This window comes from Hoplias malabaricus, chromosome 14 (genome assembly GCF_029633855.1).
Source record: "Hoplias malabaricus isolate fHopMal1 chromosome 14, fHopMal1.hap1, whole genome shotgun sequence".
NCBI classification, from domain to species: domain Eukaryota; kingdom Metazoa; phylum Chordata; class Actinopteri; order Characiformes; family Erythrinidae; genus Hoplias; species Hoplias malabaricus.
The window spans coordinates 544144-560348 of record NC_089813.1 but is presented as its reverse complement, the minus strand read 5'-3'; the positions used below and the strand labels follow the sequence as shown (position 1 = coordinate 560348).

The 16205-nt window shown below is 48.2% G+C and overlaps 1 protein-coding gene across 2 annotated transcripts in view; it reads right to left on the bottom strand.

The window, feature by feature from the left end:
* si:ch73-138n13.1 (uncharacterized) overlaps positions 1-16205 on the bottom strand; it is a 49378-nt gene that overhangs the window by 2218 nt on the left and 30955 nt on the right. For both annotated transcript variants that reach the window (XM_066643144.1, XM_066643145.1), the window contains exons 7-12: positions 3255-3364; positions 2416-2572; positions 2148-2319; positions 737-897; positions 447-586; positions 218-308 (exon numbers count right to left, since the gene is read on the bottom strand). In XM_066643144.1, the coding sequence (XP_066499241.1) occupies positions 233-308; positions 447-586; positions 737-897; positions 2148-2319; positions 2416-2572; positions 3255-3364 (816 nt within the window). In that variant the 3' untranslated portion in view covers positions 218-232. The remainder of the gene's footprint in view (positions 1-217; positions 309-446; positions 587-736; positions 898-2147; positions 2320-2415; positions 2573-3254; positions 3365-16205) is intronic.

Here is a 16205-nt window from a genome sequence, read left to right as displayed (position 1 = left end):
TGCGCCGGGAGCGGGTCTTACTCCACATCTACGTCTTTATTAATAACAATAACTATTTAAAACTAACAGGTGTTTGAGGTGGGAGCTGAAAACACTGAACGTCTCCTGACTGTAATAAGACTGTAATAACACTGTAATAACACAGCTGTGTGCAGTCGGCCTCAGAGGGGGCTTTAACGGGGAACGAGGCTGAAAACAGTGAGAGTGAGGGTCGTACTTTGCTTGTTGAGGCTTAGCTCTCGTTCTCGTACTGACTCAGGCGCTTCTTCGTCTTCAGCTCCTTCAGCCACTGAGGAGAAGCGGCCTCTCTGCAGGAGAACACACACACACACACACACACACACACACGTGCTGTGAACACCCCACACACTCTGAGCTCGTGTTTTAATGCCCTGGTGTTCACAGGTCTGGAGAACAGAGAGTTAAACTGCTGCGGTGGCACTCACCCGTTCTCTTTACCGCCTGCAGGGGGCAGCACTCGAGCAGCTCGAGGGAGGAAGGGAGACTTGGGCGAGCGAGAGGGCTGAGAGGGAGCAGGAGAGGGACCGTCCGGAGTGTCTGCTTCACCTCGCTTCTTTAACTGAGCCTAAACACACACACACACACACAGAGATCAGCTTCACGTCACATACAGTTACCACACACTAAATGATCCGGCCCGGTCCGGTCTCATTGGTTCACCCCACCATCACACGCCTGCGGGGATCTGAGTGATGTCACTGCCCTGGGTCCTCACCATGATGGAGGAGGGGTCCATGCCCGGGAACAGAGACACCCTCTGGGGCTGGGAAGGGGCTGAGGATGAGGAAGAGGAGGTGACGGGGGTCCGAGGGTCTCGAGGCTGCTCCTCGGAGTCAGAGTCCTCTTCCTCCGGAGACTTTGAGTCCGGCTTGTCCTCTGCAGCCAGAGAGAAATACACACCATTACAAACCAGCTGGGGTTAGTTTAAGCCTGAGGTTAGTTTAAGCCTGGGGTCGGTTTAAGCCTGAGGTTAATTTAAGCCTGGGGTCGGTTTAAGCCTGGGCTCGGTTTAAGCCTGAGGTTAATTTAAGCCTGGGGTCGGTTTAAGCCTGAGATTAATTTAAGCCTGGGGTCGGTTTAAGCCTGAGGTTAATTTAAGCCTGGGGTCGGTTTAAGCCTGAGGTTAATTTAAGCCTGAGGTTAATTTAAGCCTGGGGTCGGTTTAAGCCTGAGATTAATTTAAGCCTGGGGTCGGTTTAAGCCTGAGGTTAGTTTAAGCCTGGGGTCGGTTTAAGCCTGAGGTTAATTTAAGCCTGGGGTCGGTTTAAGCCTGGGCTCGGTTTAAGCCTGAGGTTAATTTAAGCCTGGGGTCGGTTTAAGCCTGAGATTAATTTAAGCCTGGGGTCGGTTTAAGCCTGAGGTTAATTTAAGCCTGAGGTTAATTTAAGCCTGGGGTCGGTTTAAGCCTGAGATTAATTTAAGCCTGGGGTCAGTTTAAGCCTGAGATTAATTTAAGCCTGAGGTCGTTTTAAGCCTGAGATTAATTTAAGCCTGGGGTCTGTTTAAGCCTGAGATTAATTTAAGCCTGAGGTCGTTTTAAGCCTGAGATTAATTTAAGCCTGGGGTCAGTTTAAGCCTGGGGTCGGTTTAAGCCTGAGGTTAATTTAAGCCTGGGGTCGGTTTAAGCCTGAGGTTAATTTAAGCCTGAGGTTAATTTAAGCCTGGGGTCGGTTTAAGCCTGAGATTAATTTAAGCCTGGGGTCAGTTTAAGCCTGAGATTAATTTAAGCCTGAGGTCGTTTTAAGCCTGAGATTAATTTAAGCCTGGGGTCAGTTTAAGCCTGAGGTCGGTTTAAGCCTGAGATTAATTTAAGCCCGAGGTCAGTTTAAGCCTGAGATTAATTTAAGCCTGGGCAGACTGTAATACCGTACACTAACAGTAAGGGGGCGTAATGTAATGTGATAAAAAATGTATTTGATTCTCACAGGTCCTGACAGCCTGTAATACACCTCAGAATATGTAGGGGGCGACACAGCTTCTACTTATTGATTTAAGCAGCGGGTCCACGGGGGTGACCGGACCCTGCAGGGGGCAGTGTGGAGTCCCTCTGTTGTAGCGCTAATGAAAACGTGAACTCTGGCCGACGCTGGGCCTGAGAGGAGTGAACAGATGAAGGGGTGCTTTACCGGTGGAGTCTCTGTAGCGCCACTCCTCGCCCCCTGCGGCGGAGTCCTCGGACAGCAGCGTCAGCGCCGCACTGTGCCGCGCCGTTCTGGACGGAGGAGCTCTGCGGCTCATTCTCTTACTGAGCTGAGCTCTGGAGCGGAGAGCACTCGAGTCCAACAGAGCCGTATGAGTCTGAGAGAGAGACAAAAGAGAGAGAGAGTGAGAAATAGCAAGTGAGACAGACAGAGAGAATCAGAGACAGATATATATTGAACACTGCACTGAAACCTCTGGGAAAGGGTCCGGCTCGGGTGGCTCCTCGACAGCGGGGGAGGGGATGCTGGGCGTGTCCGCAGGTGTGGGCTCCTCAGGTGTGTGGGCAGGTGTGTGTTTCCGTGGAGACGGAGTGGGGACGTCGTCTGTGGAAGGCGTGGCCGGTGAGAGACTAGAGACGAGGATGAGAAAAGAAGCGAAACAGAACGTTACATACGTAAACAAACTCGCCGCCGACACGTTTACGCCGAGGAGCAGCTGCACATGAGCCGAGGCCGAGCGTGAGATACAGGTATAATCTAATGACGTGGCAGTGTGCCATCAGATCCTCACAGCAATATGTAGTTTAATGTCTTTTCAAAAGAGTAGAGGAGGTAACTCCAGCAAAGAGGGATGCAGTGTTGGACGAGCAGAATGGTGTAATACTCCACAGCGGACACGAGGTGGCAGCAGAGGACCAGGTAAAATAAGAGGAGCTCACAGTGTTGTATTTTCTGGAGCTAGAAGTGACAGACTGCCCCTTTAAACCTCAGCAGGGCGCAGTGGACTAATCTCTCACTCAATTCCTCAGCGCTGACCCTCTACAGCGTGCGCTGAAGCAGATATTGATCGTGGCGTTTCAGAGGCCGTGATTCAGCAGAATCCTCCATTTTCTCATGAATCAGTGGATGCTGAGTCCTGGTGTCAGCTCTCTGTGACCTCACAACTCTTTAAAGGCCCCTCACGGCTCTTTATCAGGAGCAGAGATACGTGTTAATGATGTGTGTGTAACGTATAATAGCAATTCAGAACTCGGAACATTCTCCGCTCTTTTATCTGTGTGTGTGTGTGTGTGTGAGTGTGTGAGTGTGTACCTTTCGTCTGTGTGTAGTCCCGTGTCCCATGTCCCATACTGACTATCTGTCTCCTGGAACAAAGTGTCTGTGTCTTTAGCCTCCTGTTGTCCACTCGGTTTTACCTGCTCCTGGAGAGAGAGAGAGAGAGAGAGAGAGAGAGACAGATAGACAGACAAAGAGATACAGAAAGAGAGAGACAAAGAGAGAGACAGACAGAAAGAGAGAGAGAGACAAAGAGAGAGACAGAGGGAGAGAGAGAGAGACAAAGAGACAGACAGAGAGCGAGACAGACAAAAAGAGACAGACAGAGGGAGAGAGAGAGAGAGAGACAAAGTGTGAGACTTTAACACAATTCCATATAAAGCTCTTTAAACAGGAGGCGTTCACTGCTGCTGCTGGTGGAGAGACGTCTGGGTTCATTCACCGTGACTTCTCTCTCTCACCGTGAGTCCTCTCACTTCTCTACAGTCCTCCACCGAACACCTCCACCCTCTCCAGCTCCGTGTTTACGGCACACGCTGGGATTGAGGGGGAATTCTGGGAACGGGGTGGGCTTGTCCTTTAAGAGTGTGTATGAGGTTGTTTACGTGAACGAGGTCGTAGTGGAAGCTGCCACTAGGTGGAGCTCTAAAGCCCAGAGAGAGGAGCAGCAGCTCCATGTGTGTCTCAGGCTTCCTACAGAACAAGAGCTGGTAAAACCTGTGTGTGTGTGTGTGTGTGAGAGAGAGAGAGAGAGAGAGAGAGAGAGAGAGAAAACAGTATTATAATATAATGATATAATAATTACAGGTTGTTGACAGTAACTTTTCCAAACGAGATTAGAGCAAGTTACAGGACGATTAAAACAAACACGTTCTTCTCTAAAAATGGAAGACAAATGTGTGTGAAATGAGAGGAGAGCACAGAGCAAACTGGTGTGTGTGTGTGTGTGTGTGTGTGAGAGCATCTGTGATGTAGTGTGTGATGGGCCAGTGCATTCAACCGTGTGTGTTTTAATGAGAATGACAACAGAGGGTACAGTGTTGTCCACTCACACTCTCTCTCTCTCACTCACACACACAGGTCTGGTGTGTGATCTGTGGCGTGGTGCGATGCGAGTGAGAACCCAGTGAAAGGGTAAATGATAACGACTACATTAAAAGCGTACACAGGTGATTCACTCGTTCAGACTCATCAACAATAATCTTCAATAGAGCCATGTTCAGTCCACTAGGGGGCGCCCTGAGCACTGGAGTCACTGGTGTGTGCGTCATTGAAAGAGAGGAAACCCACACCAGGAGGAGCCCAGGATCACACCAACACTGCACCAGCTCTGAGTGATACATCTATACATTCTTTATTTCTCATCTTCCATAATAAATAAACTGAAATAACACACAGGCTAGTGTGTGTGTGTGTGTGTGGAGTGTGTGTGTGTGTGTGTGTGTGTGTGTGGAGTGTGTGTGAAGGTAAGGACTCATCTATTAACATTCACCCTAGGCTTTACCCACGGAGTTACTGCAAAAACCCAACACACTGAGAAATACACCACGGCAGTGTCTCTCTCTCTTTCTCTCTCTCACACTCTGTTTCTCTCTTTCTCACACTCTCTCTCTCTCTCACAAACACACACACGCACACTATAGACACACTGAGGTGCTACAGTTCTGTCAGAGGGTGGGGTTTCTGTGACAAATAATACATAATCATTACAAGTGTATGACATGACTGAATTAATAGAGAGGTGTGTGTGAGAGAGAGAGAGAGAGTGTGTGTGTGTGTGTCGCAGGACGCTATTCATCATGAATTTCCTGACAGGAAGAGAAAGGCAGCCACAGAAAACCATAGGTTAGCATGCCATGCTAACATCTGACAAACAGCTTACACACACACACACACACACACACACAACCTACATCTGAGAAAACACTTATTTAAACAAACAAACACACACACACACACACACACACACACACAGCAAAATTGAAAAGTTTTTCTTTAAGAAAATACTTATGAATGAAATGAACAGTGAAATGCACATCTGTGTTGATTAGAGTTAGTGCTGTGAACAGCAGCAAAAAACAAACTCTCTGAAGTGAAGTGTGTGTGAAGTGTGTGAAGCTGAACTCCGACTCCGTAACAAACACTGAGAGCGTTAAACATTCATCTGAGTGCTGACCCACTCCGGCCCCTGCTCAGGAGAACGTCTGCAGAACGTTCCTCTTAGACCTCACCCTCTCCTGCGCCGCCCTGCTCTGTGTCTGGGTCAGGAATGCGGCGCACCGGGCCGACCGGTTCTGAACCACGGCTCTGGGCCTCAGCACGTGTCACTGAGCAGAGAGAGCAGGAGTGAAACACACACTGGTATCACAAAGGTATCTAGGTGAAGAAGCTTTAGGCGATTCAGAGACTTCAGAAAGGCCCCGCCCCCTCGTCTGAGTCTGTCCAATCACAGCGCTGGACCCGTGTTTATGTGAGAGCACAAAGACGAGGTTAAACTCACCGAAACAGACACAACGAGCGCGGAGAAATAAGAGCACTGAGTAAAAACGGAGAAGAAAGAGAACAGAGTGAAAACGGCTAAAAATCAAAAGTAATAACTCACAGGGGAACACAGTTCTGATCGATTTCTCGTGACGTCGTCTCTCACTCAGGTCACACCCTGCAATTCCTTCGTAGCCCACTAGGGGGTCACACCCCATTGTTTGAATATCTCTGGTTGAACTGAATACTTGTTTTTAATTCTTCAGCGTGGAGCAACAGCGGGCGAACCTCATTCCACACGCCGTGGAGCCGCAGCGAGTCAATCCAGTCTCTCAGAAATAATCCGACAGACACAGCCCTAACTCTGCTCCAGAAACGGAGCCCCTGAGCCTGGACGGGCCTCAGAAACAGAGACCGGGCGCTTGATCCCGACAGGAATGACGGGGTTATGCTAATCACATGAGAGGGAAAGTCAGGGGGAGCGGACCAGCTCTGAGCTCTGAGGCTGATCCACAGCAGTCGGGGGAAAAAAGAAACGGGTTTCTGAGAAAGCACTCACACATTCACGCGGGACAGGACACGTTTTAAAGGGGGTGTGTTACACTGCTCAGCCCGTGTTCACAGTAATGTGTTCATCTGGAGGCCACCAACACACACACTGTGAAACAAGACCACAGTCAGTTCTCTGAGCGCTGCCTGAGTCTGAAAAACGGGGTAAAAGGAGTCGCTCTGATTCTGCTCCACTTCTGACGTCAAGTGCAGAGAATGGCCCCGCCCCCTCGTCTGACTCTGTCCAATCACAGCACTGGACCCGTGTTTACATGAGAGCACATAATAGAAACACTGTGTCAGAGCCTTAAACAGCAACTGAAAGCATTTGATAAACTTTGGACCGAGACACACCTTCACACACCCTGACGCTACAATCCTGAGCTCGCACGAGCTCTCTCTCTCTCTCACACACACACACACACACACACACAGAGAGAGAGAGAGAGAGAGAGAGAGAGAGAGAGAGAGAGCAGTGTTGTGGAGGGTTGCTAGGGCCCGGAGGCTGATATGGACAGGTTTAAAGGGTGTAGTCCGGCTCCAGCTCTGAACTCAACAATGCTCTCCATTCTCACACACACAGAAAGAGCAAAGCACCATGGGAGTTTAACACCGGCCTTATCTTCACCCACAACACACACCACCTCAGCTTTTACATCATCACTCCATCAACAGAGAGAGAGAGACAGAGAGAGAGAGGGAGTGTGTGAAAGTGTGAGGAGAGGGAAGGAGAGAGAAAGAAAGAAAGCTATAGAGTGACAATAACAAACACTGGATTATTTCTCTTCCCGCTCTCTCTCCACTCAGACAGGAAGGGCGAGTTAGAGGGAAGTGAGGGAACAATAAACGGATGGAAGAAGGGAGGAGAGAAATGGTGTTCAGCACTTTAACATCAACAACACACACACACACACACACAGATTTGGCTGTGAAAGGCAAAGTGATACCACTCAGAGAGAGTGCCTCTCTCCCTCTCTCTCTCTCTCTCTCTCTCTCAAGTGCAGAACTAATCCTCCAACTTCAGTATTTGACTTCACTAATGCTCTCGTGGCCGCCATCAAATCCTCACAGCAATGTTTCAGCACCCATCCAACACCCGACTCTGACTGGAGCAGGTGGTGTTCTCCTCTGAGCTCGCTGAGATCTCAGTGGTGTTTCTCTCTAATCTTCAACAGAATAACGTCCACGCAGTCAGGTTTCACTCAGTGTGTGTGTGTGTGTGTGTGTCACTCGTTTCTTATGATCCTGTTTTTAGGTGAACGTATGAATGAATGAGAGTTTCACTTTAACAGTGCTTTTCTAGACCCTCAGAAGTTTGGGTAAAGAGCAGCCCCCACGCTCTCAACAGAAAACACTCTCAGATTTCAGCACAGTCACATGTTCCTGCCTGCCCTGTGTGTGTGTGTGTGTGTTAACATTACTCACATTGTACCTGACAGTAAAAGGTAATTCTATGTAAACACACACACATACATACACACAGCATTCCTCAGAACTCAGAGACTTAACTCTAATGGACGTATTAATGTGTTGGAAACTGAGAAGTGTAGGGTTCTGTGGAAGTGAGGCGAGTGATGGGTAAGACACACACACACACACCCTTCATTTATAGTGTCTCTCTGGTGTTCTTGATTTCTTAATCCAGACCCCGCCCAAAAAATAATAACCCAGCTGTCCCCAGTTTGGAGGAATTTTCCCTGAAGGTCTCCCCCTTTGATCTGTGACTCACGACGCTTGCAGGAGAACACTAACTGTCTGTGGTTCTATTGGTGTGAAGCGTCCTGAATTGTAATGACACTGTGCCATGTCCCCATTCATCCCCTCTCTGTCTGTCTCTCCCTTCTCTCTCTCTCTCTCTCTCAGGATCAGAACCTGCCGTGTCTGAACTTGCACAATTTACACGCTTTCTTTTCTCTCTCCCTCTCTCTCCCTCTCTCTCTCCCTCTCCCCTGCTCAAGCCTCCCATTGTGTTGTGTGTGTGCACCTATGAAAATCACTGTGGCTTATTGTGTACACATTAGAGGCCATGTATTACGATAAAAACCCTTGTTTACTGTGTCTACATGTGTTTATCTGGAGTCCACCAACCCACACACTGTGAAACAAGACCCCAGTCAGTTCTCTGAGCGCTGCCTGAGTCAGAAACACGGGATAAAACAAGTCGCTCTGATTCTGCTCCGCTTCTGACATCAAGTGCAGAGACTTTAGAATGGCCCCGCCCCCTCGTCTGAGTCTGTCCAATCACAGCGCTGGACCCGTGTTTACGTGAGAGCTCAAAGACGAGGTTAAACTCAGTGAAACAGACACAAAAGAAGCTGTAAGAGGAATTCATTTGCATTCACTAAACAGAAATATGCAAATATCCAGGAGCCTCTGCTCAAACTCCTGAAATAAAAGTCAGGCATCAGGAGTGTGTTCTGCTCTTCTGGCACGGCTTTACACTCCAGGGTGGACCACTGCGGTGAGAGTTTGATGGCATTCAGACACGTAAAGCTCTGTGAAGTCAGTGAGGATTATTTCTGAAGCTCTAATGACTCTAAATGTGTCACAGATCACAGAAATGACTGGACCTTTTGGCTCTAATCAAATTTTAAAGCAACATTAGGTAGTGTCTCTAACTTAAAAAGGGTTTCCTACCCTCCGCCAAAAGATACATAGTGCAGTTTCTGCCTACAATGCCACAAGAAGCTGAAAGAGCACACAACAATTGCAATTTTGTTATCAGCTCACACACACACAGCCACAGACACACACAGACACACACACACACACAGACACACACACTAAATATCTAATCTCACTCTGGGTTTGGGAGACTGAAAGGAGAAGCGAGAGTTTCTCCACGGCTCCATCTCAGGAGCACTGCTCACATCTCAGTAACTCAACACCAGTCTGATTCTGTCCGATCTAACACACACATTAATGTCTGTTACCCCGGGCTGCTCCTCTTTCTTTACAGTGTGTCCCCGCAGTCGAGAACAGGCTTCGGCTCTATTTCTCTGCGCAGGACGTGACAACGAATACAATACGATAAACCAGACCATAACCTTGAAAATTACCAGAAAATTCCAGCACGAGATTACGGTCTTATTTTTAGATGTGAAACGCCTCAGGGTAACGACCCACACATCCGTGTTTATGAACTGCAGCACTAGGGGGTGCTATTCAGTGATTCACATCAATGACACTGTGTTTCTTACTGAGCTCAGCAACATGAGCGTGAGCCGTGACCAGCGCAGCGAGTCTGGAAAAGTTCTTAAGAATCAAACTTCAAAACAAAATAAGAAGATGAACACATAATGAGTACTCAGTTCAGTAGTTAGCAGTCAGTACTCAGGAAAGACTCAGTACTGTAGTCAGTACAGTAATCAGTATTAAGTTCAGGACAGTAATCAGTACAGTACTAAGTATTCAGTTCAGTAGTCCGTAGTCAGTATTCAGTATAGTAGTCAGCAATCACTAATCAGTACATTAGTCAGTATAGCAATCAGTAGTCAGTAAGTAGTCAGCAGTCAGTATTCAGTATTTAGTACAGTAATCAGTACAGTAGTCAACAGTCAGTAATCAGTACAGTACTAAATATTCAGTTCAGTAGTCAGCAATCAGTATTCAGTACAGTAGTCAGTATAGCAATCAGTAGTCAGTAAATTAGTCAGCAGTCAGTAAAGTAGTCAGTATTCAGTACAGTAGTCAGTAAAGTAGTCACCAGTCAGTATTCAGTACAGTAGTCAGTAAAGTAGTCAGTAGTCAGTATTCAGTAAAGTAATCAGCAGTCAGTAATCAGTACAGTAGTCAGTAAAGTAGTCACCAGTCAGTAATCAGTACAGTAGTCAGTACAGTAGTCAGTAAAGTAGTCACCAGTCAGTATTCAGTAAAGTAATCAGCAGTCAGTAATCAGTACAGTAGTCAGTACAGTAGTCACCAGTCAGTATTCAGTACAGTAGTCAGTAAAGTAGTCAGTAGTCAGTATTCAGTAAAGTAATCAGCAGTCAGTAATCAGTACAGTAGTCAGTAATCAGCAGTCAGTAATCAGTACAGTAGTCAGTAAAGTAGTCACCAGTCAGTATTCAGTACAGTAGTCAGTAAAGTAGTCAGTAGTCAGTATTCAGTAAAGTAATCAGCAGTCAGTATTCAGTACAGTAGTCAGTACAGTAATCAGCAGTCAGTAATCAGTACAGTAGTCAGTACAGTAGTCACCAGTCAGTATTCAGTACAGTAGTCAGTAAAGTAGTCACCAGTCAGTATTCAGTAAAGTAATCAGCAGTCAGTAATCAGTACAGTAGTCAGTACAGTAATCAGCAGTCAGTAATCAGTACAGTAGTCAGTACAGTAATCATCAGTCAGTAATCAGTACAGTAGTCAGTACAGTAGTCACCAGTCAGTATTCAGTACAGTAGTCAGTACAGTAGTCAGCAGTCAGTATTCAGTAAAGTAATCAGCAGTCAGTAATCAGTACAGTAGTCACCAGTCAGTATTCAGTACAGTAGTCAGTACAGTAGTCAGCAGTCAGTATTCAGTAAAGTAATCAGCAGTCAGTAATCAGTACAGTAGTCAGTACAGTAATCAGCAGTCAGTAATCAGTACAGTAGTCAGTAAAGTAGTCACCAGTCAGTATTCAGTACAGTAGTCAGTAAAGTAGTCACCAGTCAGTATTCAGTAAAGTAATCAGCAGTCAGTAATCAGTACAGTAGTCAGTACAGTAGTCAGCAGTCAGTATTCAGTACAGTTGTCAGTACAGTAGTCAGCAGTCAGTATTCAGTACAGTAATCAGCAGTCAGTAATCAGTACAGTAGTCAGTACAGTAGTCAGCAGTCAGTATTCAGTACAGTAATCAGCACAGTTGTCAGTACAGTAGTCAGCAGTCAGTATTCAGTAAAGTAATCAGCAGTCAGTAATCAGTACAGTAGTCAGTACAGTAGTCAGCAGTCAGTATTCAGTACAGTAGTCAGTAAAGTAGTCACCAGTCAGTATTCAGTACAGTAGTCAGTAAAGTAGTCACCAGTCAGTATTCAGTACAGTAGTCAGTAAAGTAGTCACCAGTCAGTATTCAGTAAAGTAATCAGCAGTCAGTAATCAGTACAGTAGTCAGTACAGTAGTCAGCAGTCAGTATTCAGTACAGTTGTCAGTACAGTAGTCAGCAGTCAGTATTCAGTACAGTTGTCAGAAAGGCTTCAGTAGTGTCTGAGGTTCCGTTCACACAGCAGGTAAAAGTAGCCAACGTCTGCTTTTCTGCTTAAATCCTATTTTTCTGTTCGTCTGTTCACACTGTGTTTGTAACGTAACCTTTATCCAACATCAATCTGAACGCACTGTGCCCCTGAACCACCCTGAACCAACCGAACCACCCTGAACCGACCCTCACCCTGAACCGACCCATGCCCTGAACCAACCGAACCACCCTGAACCGACCCACACCCTGAACCGACCCACGCCCTGAACCACCCTGAACCGACCCACGCCCTGAACCACCCTGAACCAACCGAACCACCCTGAACTTACCCTCACCCTGAACCACCCTGAACCGACCCACGCCCTGAACCACCCGAACCACCCTGAACCGACCCATACTCTGAACCAACCCACACCCTGAACCAATCGAACCACGCCCTGAACCAACCGAACCGCCCTGAACCGACCCATACCCTGAACCAACCCACACCCTGAACCACCCTGAACCGACCCACGCCCTGAACCACCCGAACCACCCTGAACCGACCCATACTCTGAACCAACCCACACCCTGAACCACCCTGAACCAATCGAACCACGCCCTGAACCAACCGAACCGCCCTGAACCGACCCATACCCTGAACCGACCCATACCCTGAACCAACCCACACCCTGAACCACCCTGAACCGACCCACGCCCTGAACCAACCGAACCACCCTGAACCGACCCACGCCCTGAACCAACCACACCACCCTGAACTGACCCTCACCCTGAACTGACCCTCACCCTGAACCACCCTGAACCAACCAACACACTGAACCGACCCATGCCCTGAACCGACCCACACCCTGAACTAACCGAACCACCCTGAACCGACCCACACCCTGAACCAACCGAACCACCCTGAACCGGCCCACACCCTGAACCACCCTGAACCGACCCACGCCCTGAACCACCCTGAAGCGGGCGCTGACCCGGGGGAACAGTCTGTCCAGAGCGCTTTAGTTCAGAACTGAAGAACTGGAAGTGGACTGTGTCTCACACTGAGACCTGCTCCCCTTCAGAACCTTCCCCTCTGTGAGAGTTTGAATTAATTTACTACTTTCTACTTCATAGAAAACTGAAAGAGGAACTGATTCCTAAAGTCAGTTATTACCCACAGACACATTAGACACTGAGGGCAGAATTATTCTTTCGATAAAAACCAACTTCTCACTTTCATTTCTTTTAAATGATTTAACATCAATTTCCACAAGCTTTATTTTCTCACCAATGACTGACAGGAGCAGGACTAGGAAATCTCACGGGTTTTGTTTCAAAACAAAAGTACTTTTCCCATTCCCTTAACACCTCAAATGTTCACAGATCGCTCCTCACGGCTCTCGTCCCTCTGTCCCTGAGCTGAACCCAGATCAGACTGTTCACACAGTGTCACACTGCTGCGGATCAGACACGGATCAGATTTCAGTTCCTCGTATTAAAGTGGGCCAAACTCGAACCGAAAAGTTTAGGCTCAACCACACATCTGTGTCACACAGAGGAAAATAAATAAATAAACAAATCAGATTCAGGTCACGTTTCCCCTGCAGTGTGAACAGAGCCCAATAAACCGGATTGTTTTGTCTCTAACAAAAGTGCTGCACCTGGCCTCACTACAGTCAGTGCGGTGTATTTCGCTTACAGAGGAGGGCGTGGCCGGGGAAGTGGGCGTGGTCTGCGAGACGGGCGTGGTTGGAGAAGTGGGCGTGGCTCGTCTGCGCAGGGACAGGCGCTGTTGGCTGCGGACGCTAAACCTGCGGAAGGACTCTCGGCTGCGGTTGGCCAGGCTCCGAAGGGAGGCGGCCCTTTTAAACCCCGTCCCTTCCTCTCCTCCTCCTCCTTCCGCTCTTCTTCTCTCCACGCTGCTGGAGACGAAGCTTAGCGCCCCCTGGAAGGAGCGCCGGACACTACCCATCCACCCAGAGACCTGGGTGTGAGCGACTGAGAGTTTATCTCCGAGGTAATCCATGTCAGGGAAGACGATTCCTGCTGTGGCCACTGGGAGACCAACGAATGAAGGAGTTGTTCCACTCTCAAAAACCTTCAAAAGTGTCACTGTGCTCTAAACGTGAGTTCATTCGTGGCCTGTGAAGCCAAAGAGACGGAAGTTTTCAGTCTAACTTTCTCCTGTCCGTGTGCAGCTCGAAATATTTATCTTCTGAAGGTATTTTGACTTAAAAGTGGAGCAGTGCGACGGTCAGCTGAGGGTCGTATTCCTCCACAGCGAGGGGTTAGCTCAGTGTCAGTCGTCCGGCTGTAGACGCCGCTACAGAGCGTTTCCACTTAGAAACCCCACTCAGAAGAGTGTAGAGGATCCTTGGTGTGTCGCTCCGTCGACTGCAGTGCGTCGTGTGCCGTGTGTTCGGAGCAGAAGAAGAACAGGGTGTCCTCGATCCTCCAGCTCCTCCGCGGATCAGCTGTTAAACTGTGTCTGACGTTACAGTAGATTTACTGTGTCTCCTCCAGCGGCAGAACGAAAGTCAGCGCCTGGAACCACCGGCCGAAATCACATGAACGCACACAACACACACACGTCGACCAACGGCATCTAGAGCACTCACTCAACCACACGACACACTCCAGTCTCACCACAGTTCAGTTTCACTTCATCTCTCATTCTCCACCAGCATCACACCTCGATTCCTCTCACACCGACCCAGCACCGGGGTTCAGAGCTGACCCAACAACTCAGAACACACTGACTCTACTTCTGTGGTTCTGGAAAAGCTACAACTGGGTCTTGTTTGATTTGAACCCAGAGGGGTTTTACTACATTTTCAGCTCTAATTAAGGGTTAATGTCTTCACAAACACACACAAGGCGTCAGAGCTTACTGTGTCTGACCTGTAGAGACATAAACACCAGCGCGGCCCAAGAACCCGCAGGAAGGCAGCCTCGGGTCGCAGGGAATAGGGAAACGGGCCTGTGCTGAGAGTGTAGGCTCCTCGCCGCTTCCTTAAAGAAGCCCAGTGCTTGTTTACACAGAGCTTACACAGGGAAAGGTGCTAATATTGACACGTAGCATCTTTAAAATTCACAGACAAATCAAGTACAAACTTAAACACACCTCCCCTTTAAACGCAGCATGGTTTAAATTCTTCTGATGAAAAGAGGGACATGGAAAATAAAGCCACACCTGCAGCGTGTGTTGGTTTAGAGCTGGTGCATGTTTAACACAGCCGTCAATCAAAGCTGTGCCACACACACACACACACTCGGTCTTAACTAGTTCCAAACCTCAAAGCTCAGAGACCCACTCCTGAGAAACTTCCAGTCGTCCACAAGTAAATCCACAGAGAACACACACACACACACTTGCACTCGCTCTCGCGCTCTCTCTCTCTCGTCGCCGGGCGATCCACATTAAATCCTCAGCTCCAAAAAACAGAGACACGACAGGAACCAAAACAAGGAAACACAACGAGGCAAGGTCCCATCGCCCTTCAGCTCCAGGCACACACTCACACACACACTCTCTCTCTCTCTCACTCACACACACACATACACTCTCTCTCTCTCTCCTTTTTGCTTGCCCCTCCTCTCTCTCTGACTTCTCTCTCCCTCTCTCTCTCTGCAGGTAGTGGCAGGTACAGGAGAAATGCACCAGCCTCCAAACCCAGCGCAGCAGAGAGAACAACAGAGGGAGAGAGAGAGAGAGAGGGAGCGCAAGAGGAGAGGGGCGAGACCTAGTGATTTACGACTGGGCACGGTAAAGAGAGCAAGAGAGAGAGAGAGTGTGTGTGAGAGAGAGAAGAGAGAGAGAGAGAGAGAGAGAGAGAGAGAGAGAGAGAGAGAGAGAGACTGCAGTGCTCCCTCCACCTTAAAAGGGGGTTGTAATGAGGTTATGTAACACAGCAGGAGAGTGACTGAGCAAAACCTACAGTCAGAGAGAGAAAGGATAATGAAAGAGTGGGGGCAAGGCAGGTGCAGTGTGTGTGTGTGTGTGTGTGTGTGTATATATGAGATAGAGAGAGAGTTTGTTTAGCAAATGTCCTAATGCCATGCAAACAGCAGCACAGTCGCATTCACCTCTATCTTTCTCCCCCTTTCTCCACCTCTTTTTCTCCCTCTTTCTCCGTTTCTCGGTCTCCTGTTTCTCCCCGTTTCTCCGCCTCCCGTTTGTGCCGAGTCACTGCTCTTCTCGACAGAGCCGCATTAATCTGAACACAATCAGTACAATTCAGTTCAATCTGTCATTTACAGGACTCTTATTATTTAAACTAATTCTGCACGTCAGACTCACACTCACACACACACACACTCTCACACACCCCAACGAGTCATATAATTAAACCCACTGACCGGTGACGTGAGTGACACTGGTGATGATGTCACACTGGGCCTGAGACATTAGACTCAGAGAAGATTATTCCACTGATATAACATTAAAATAACAGCTCAATAACATCCCTCTACACACAGAAGTGACCTGAGCTCAGAGACTGGATCTGGAGGAAAAATAAACTTTAAATTTCAAACAGATCTCCGCAGAGCATCAGGCCACAGCTGTTCACTGAGCTCCGCTTTTAATGAAAATAAACATCCAGCTGAACACAACAGACATGTCCGTACCCCACACCACGAGTCCATACTGTAGTCCTAGGCTACAGCGCCCCCTGGTGAGGAGTGGAGGAGGTGTGAATCACACTGAGATGGTTGTAATGTTACGGTCAGTCTCTTAGACTCAGGTCTGCGGGGTGTTCCCGGCTTGCGGTGGTCAGACGAAGGGCGAGCGGTGACCGGAGCC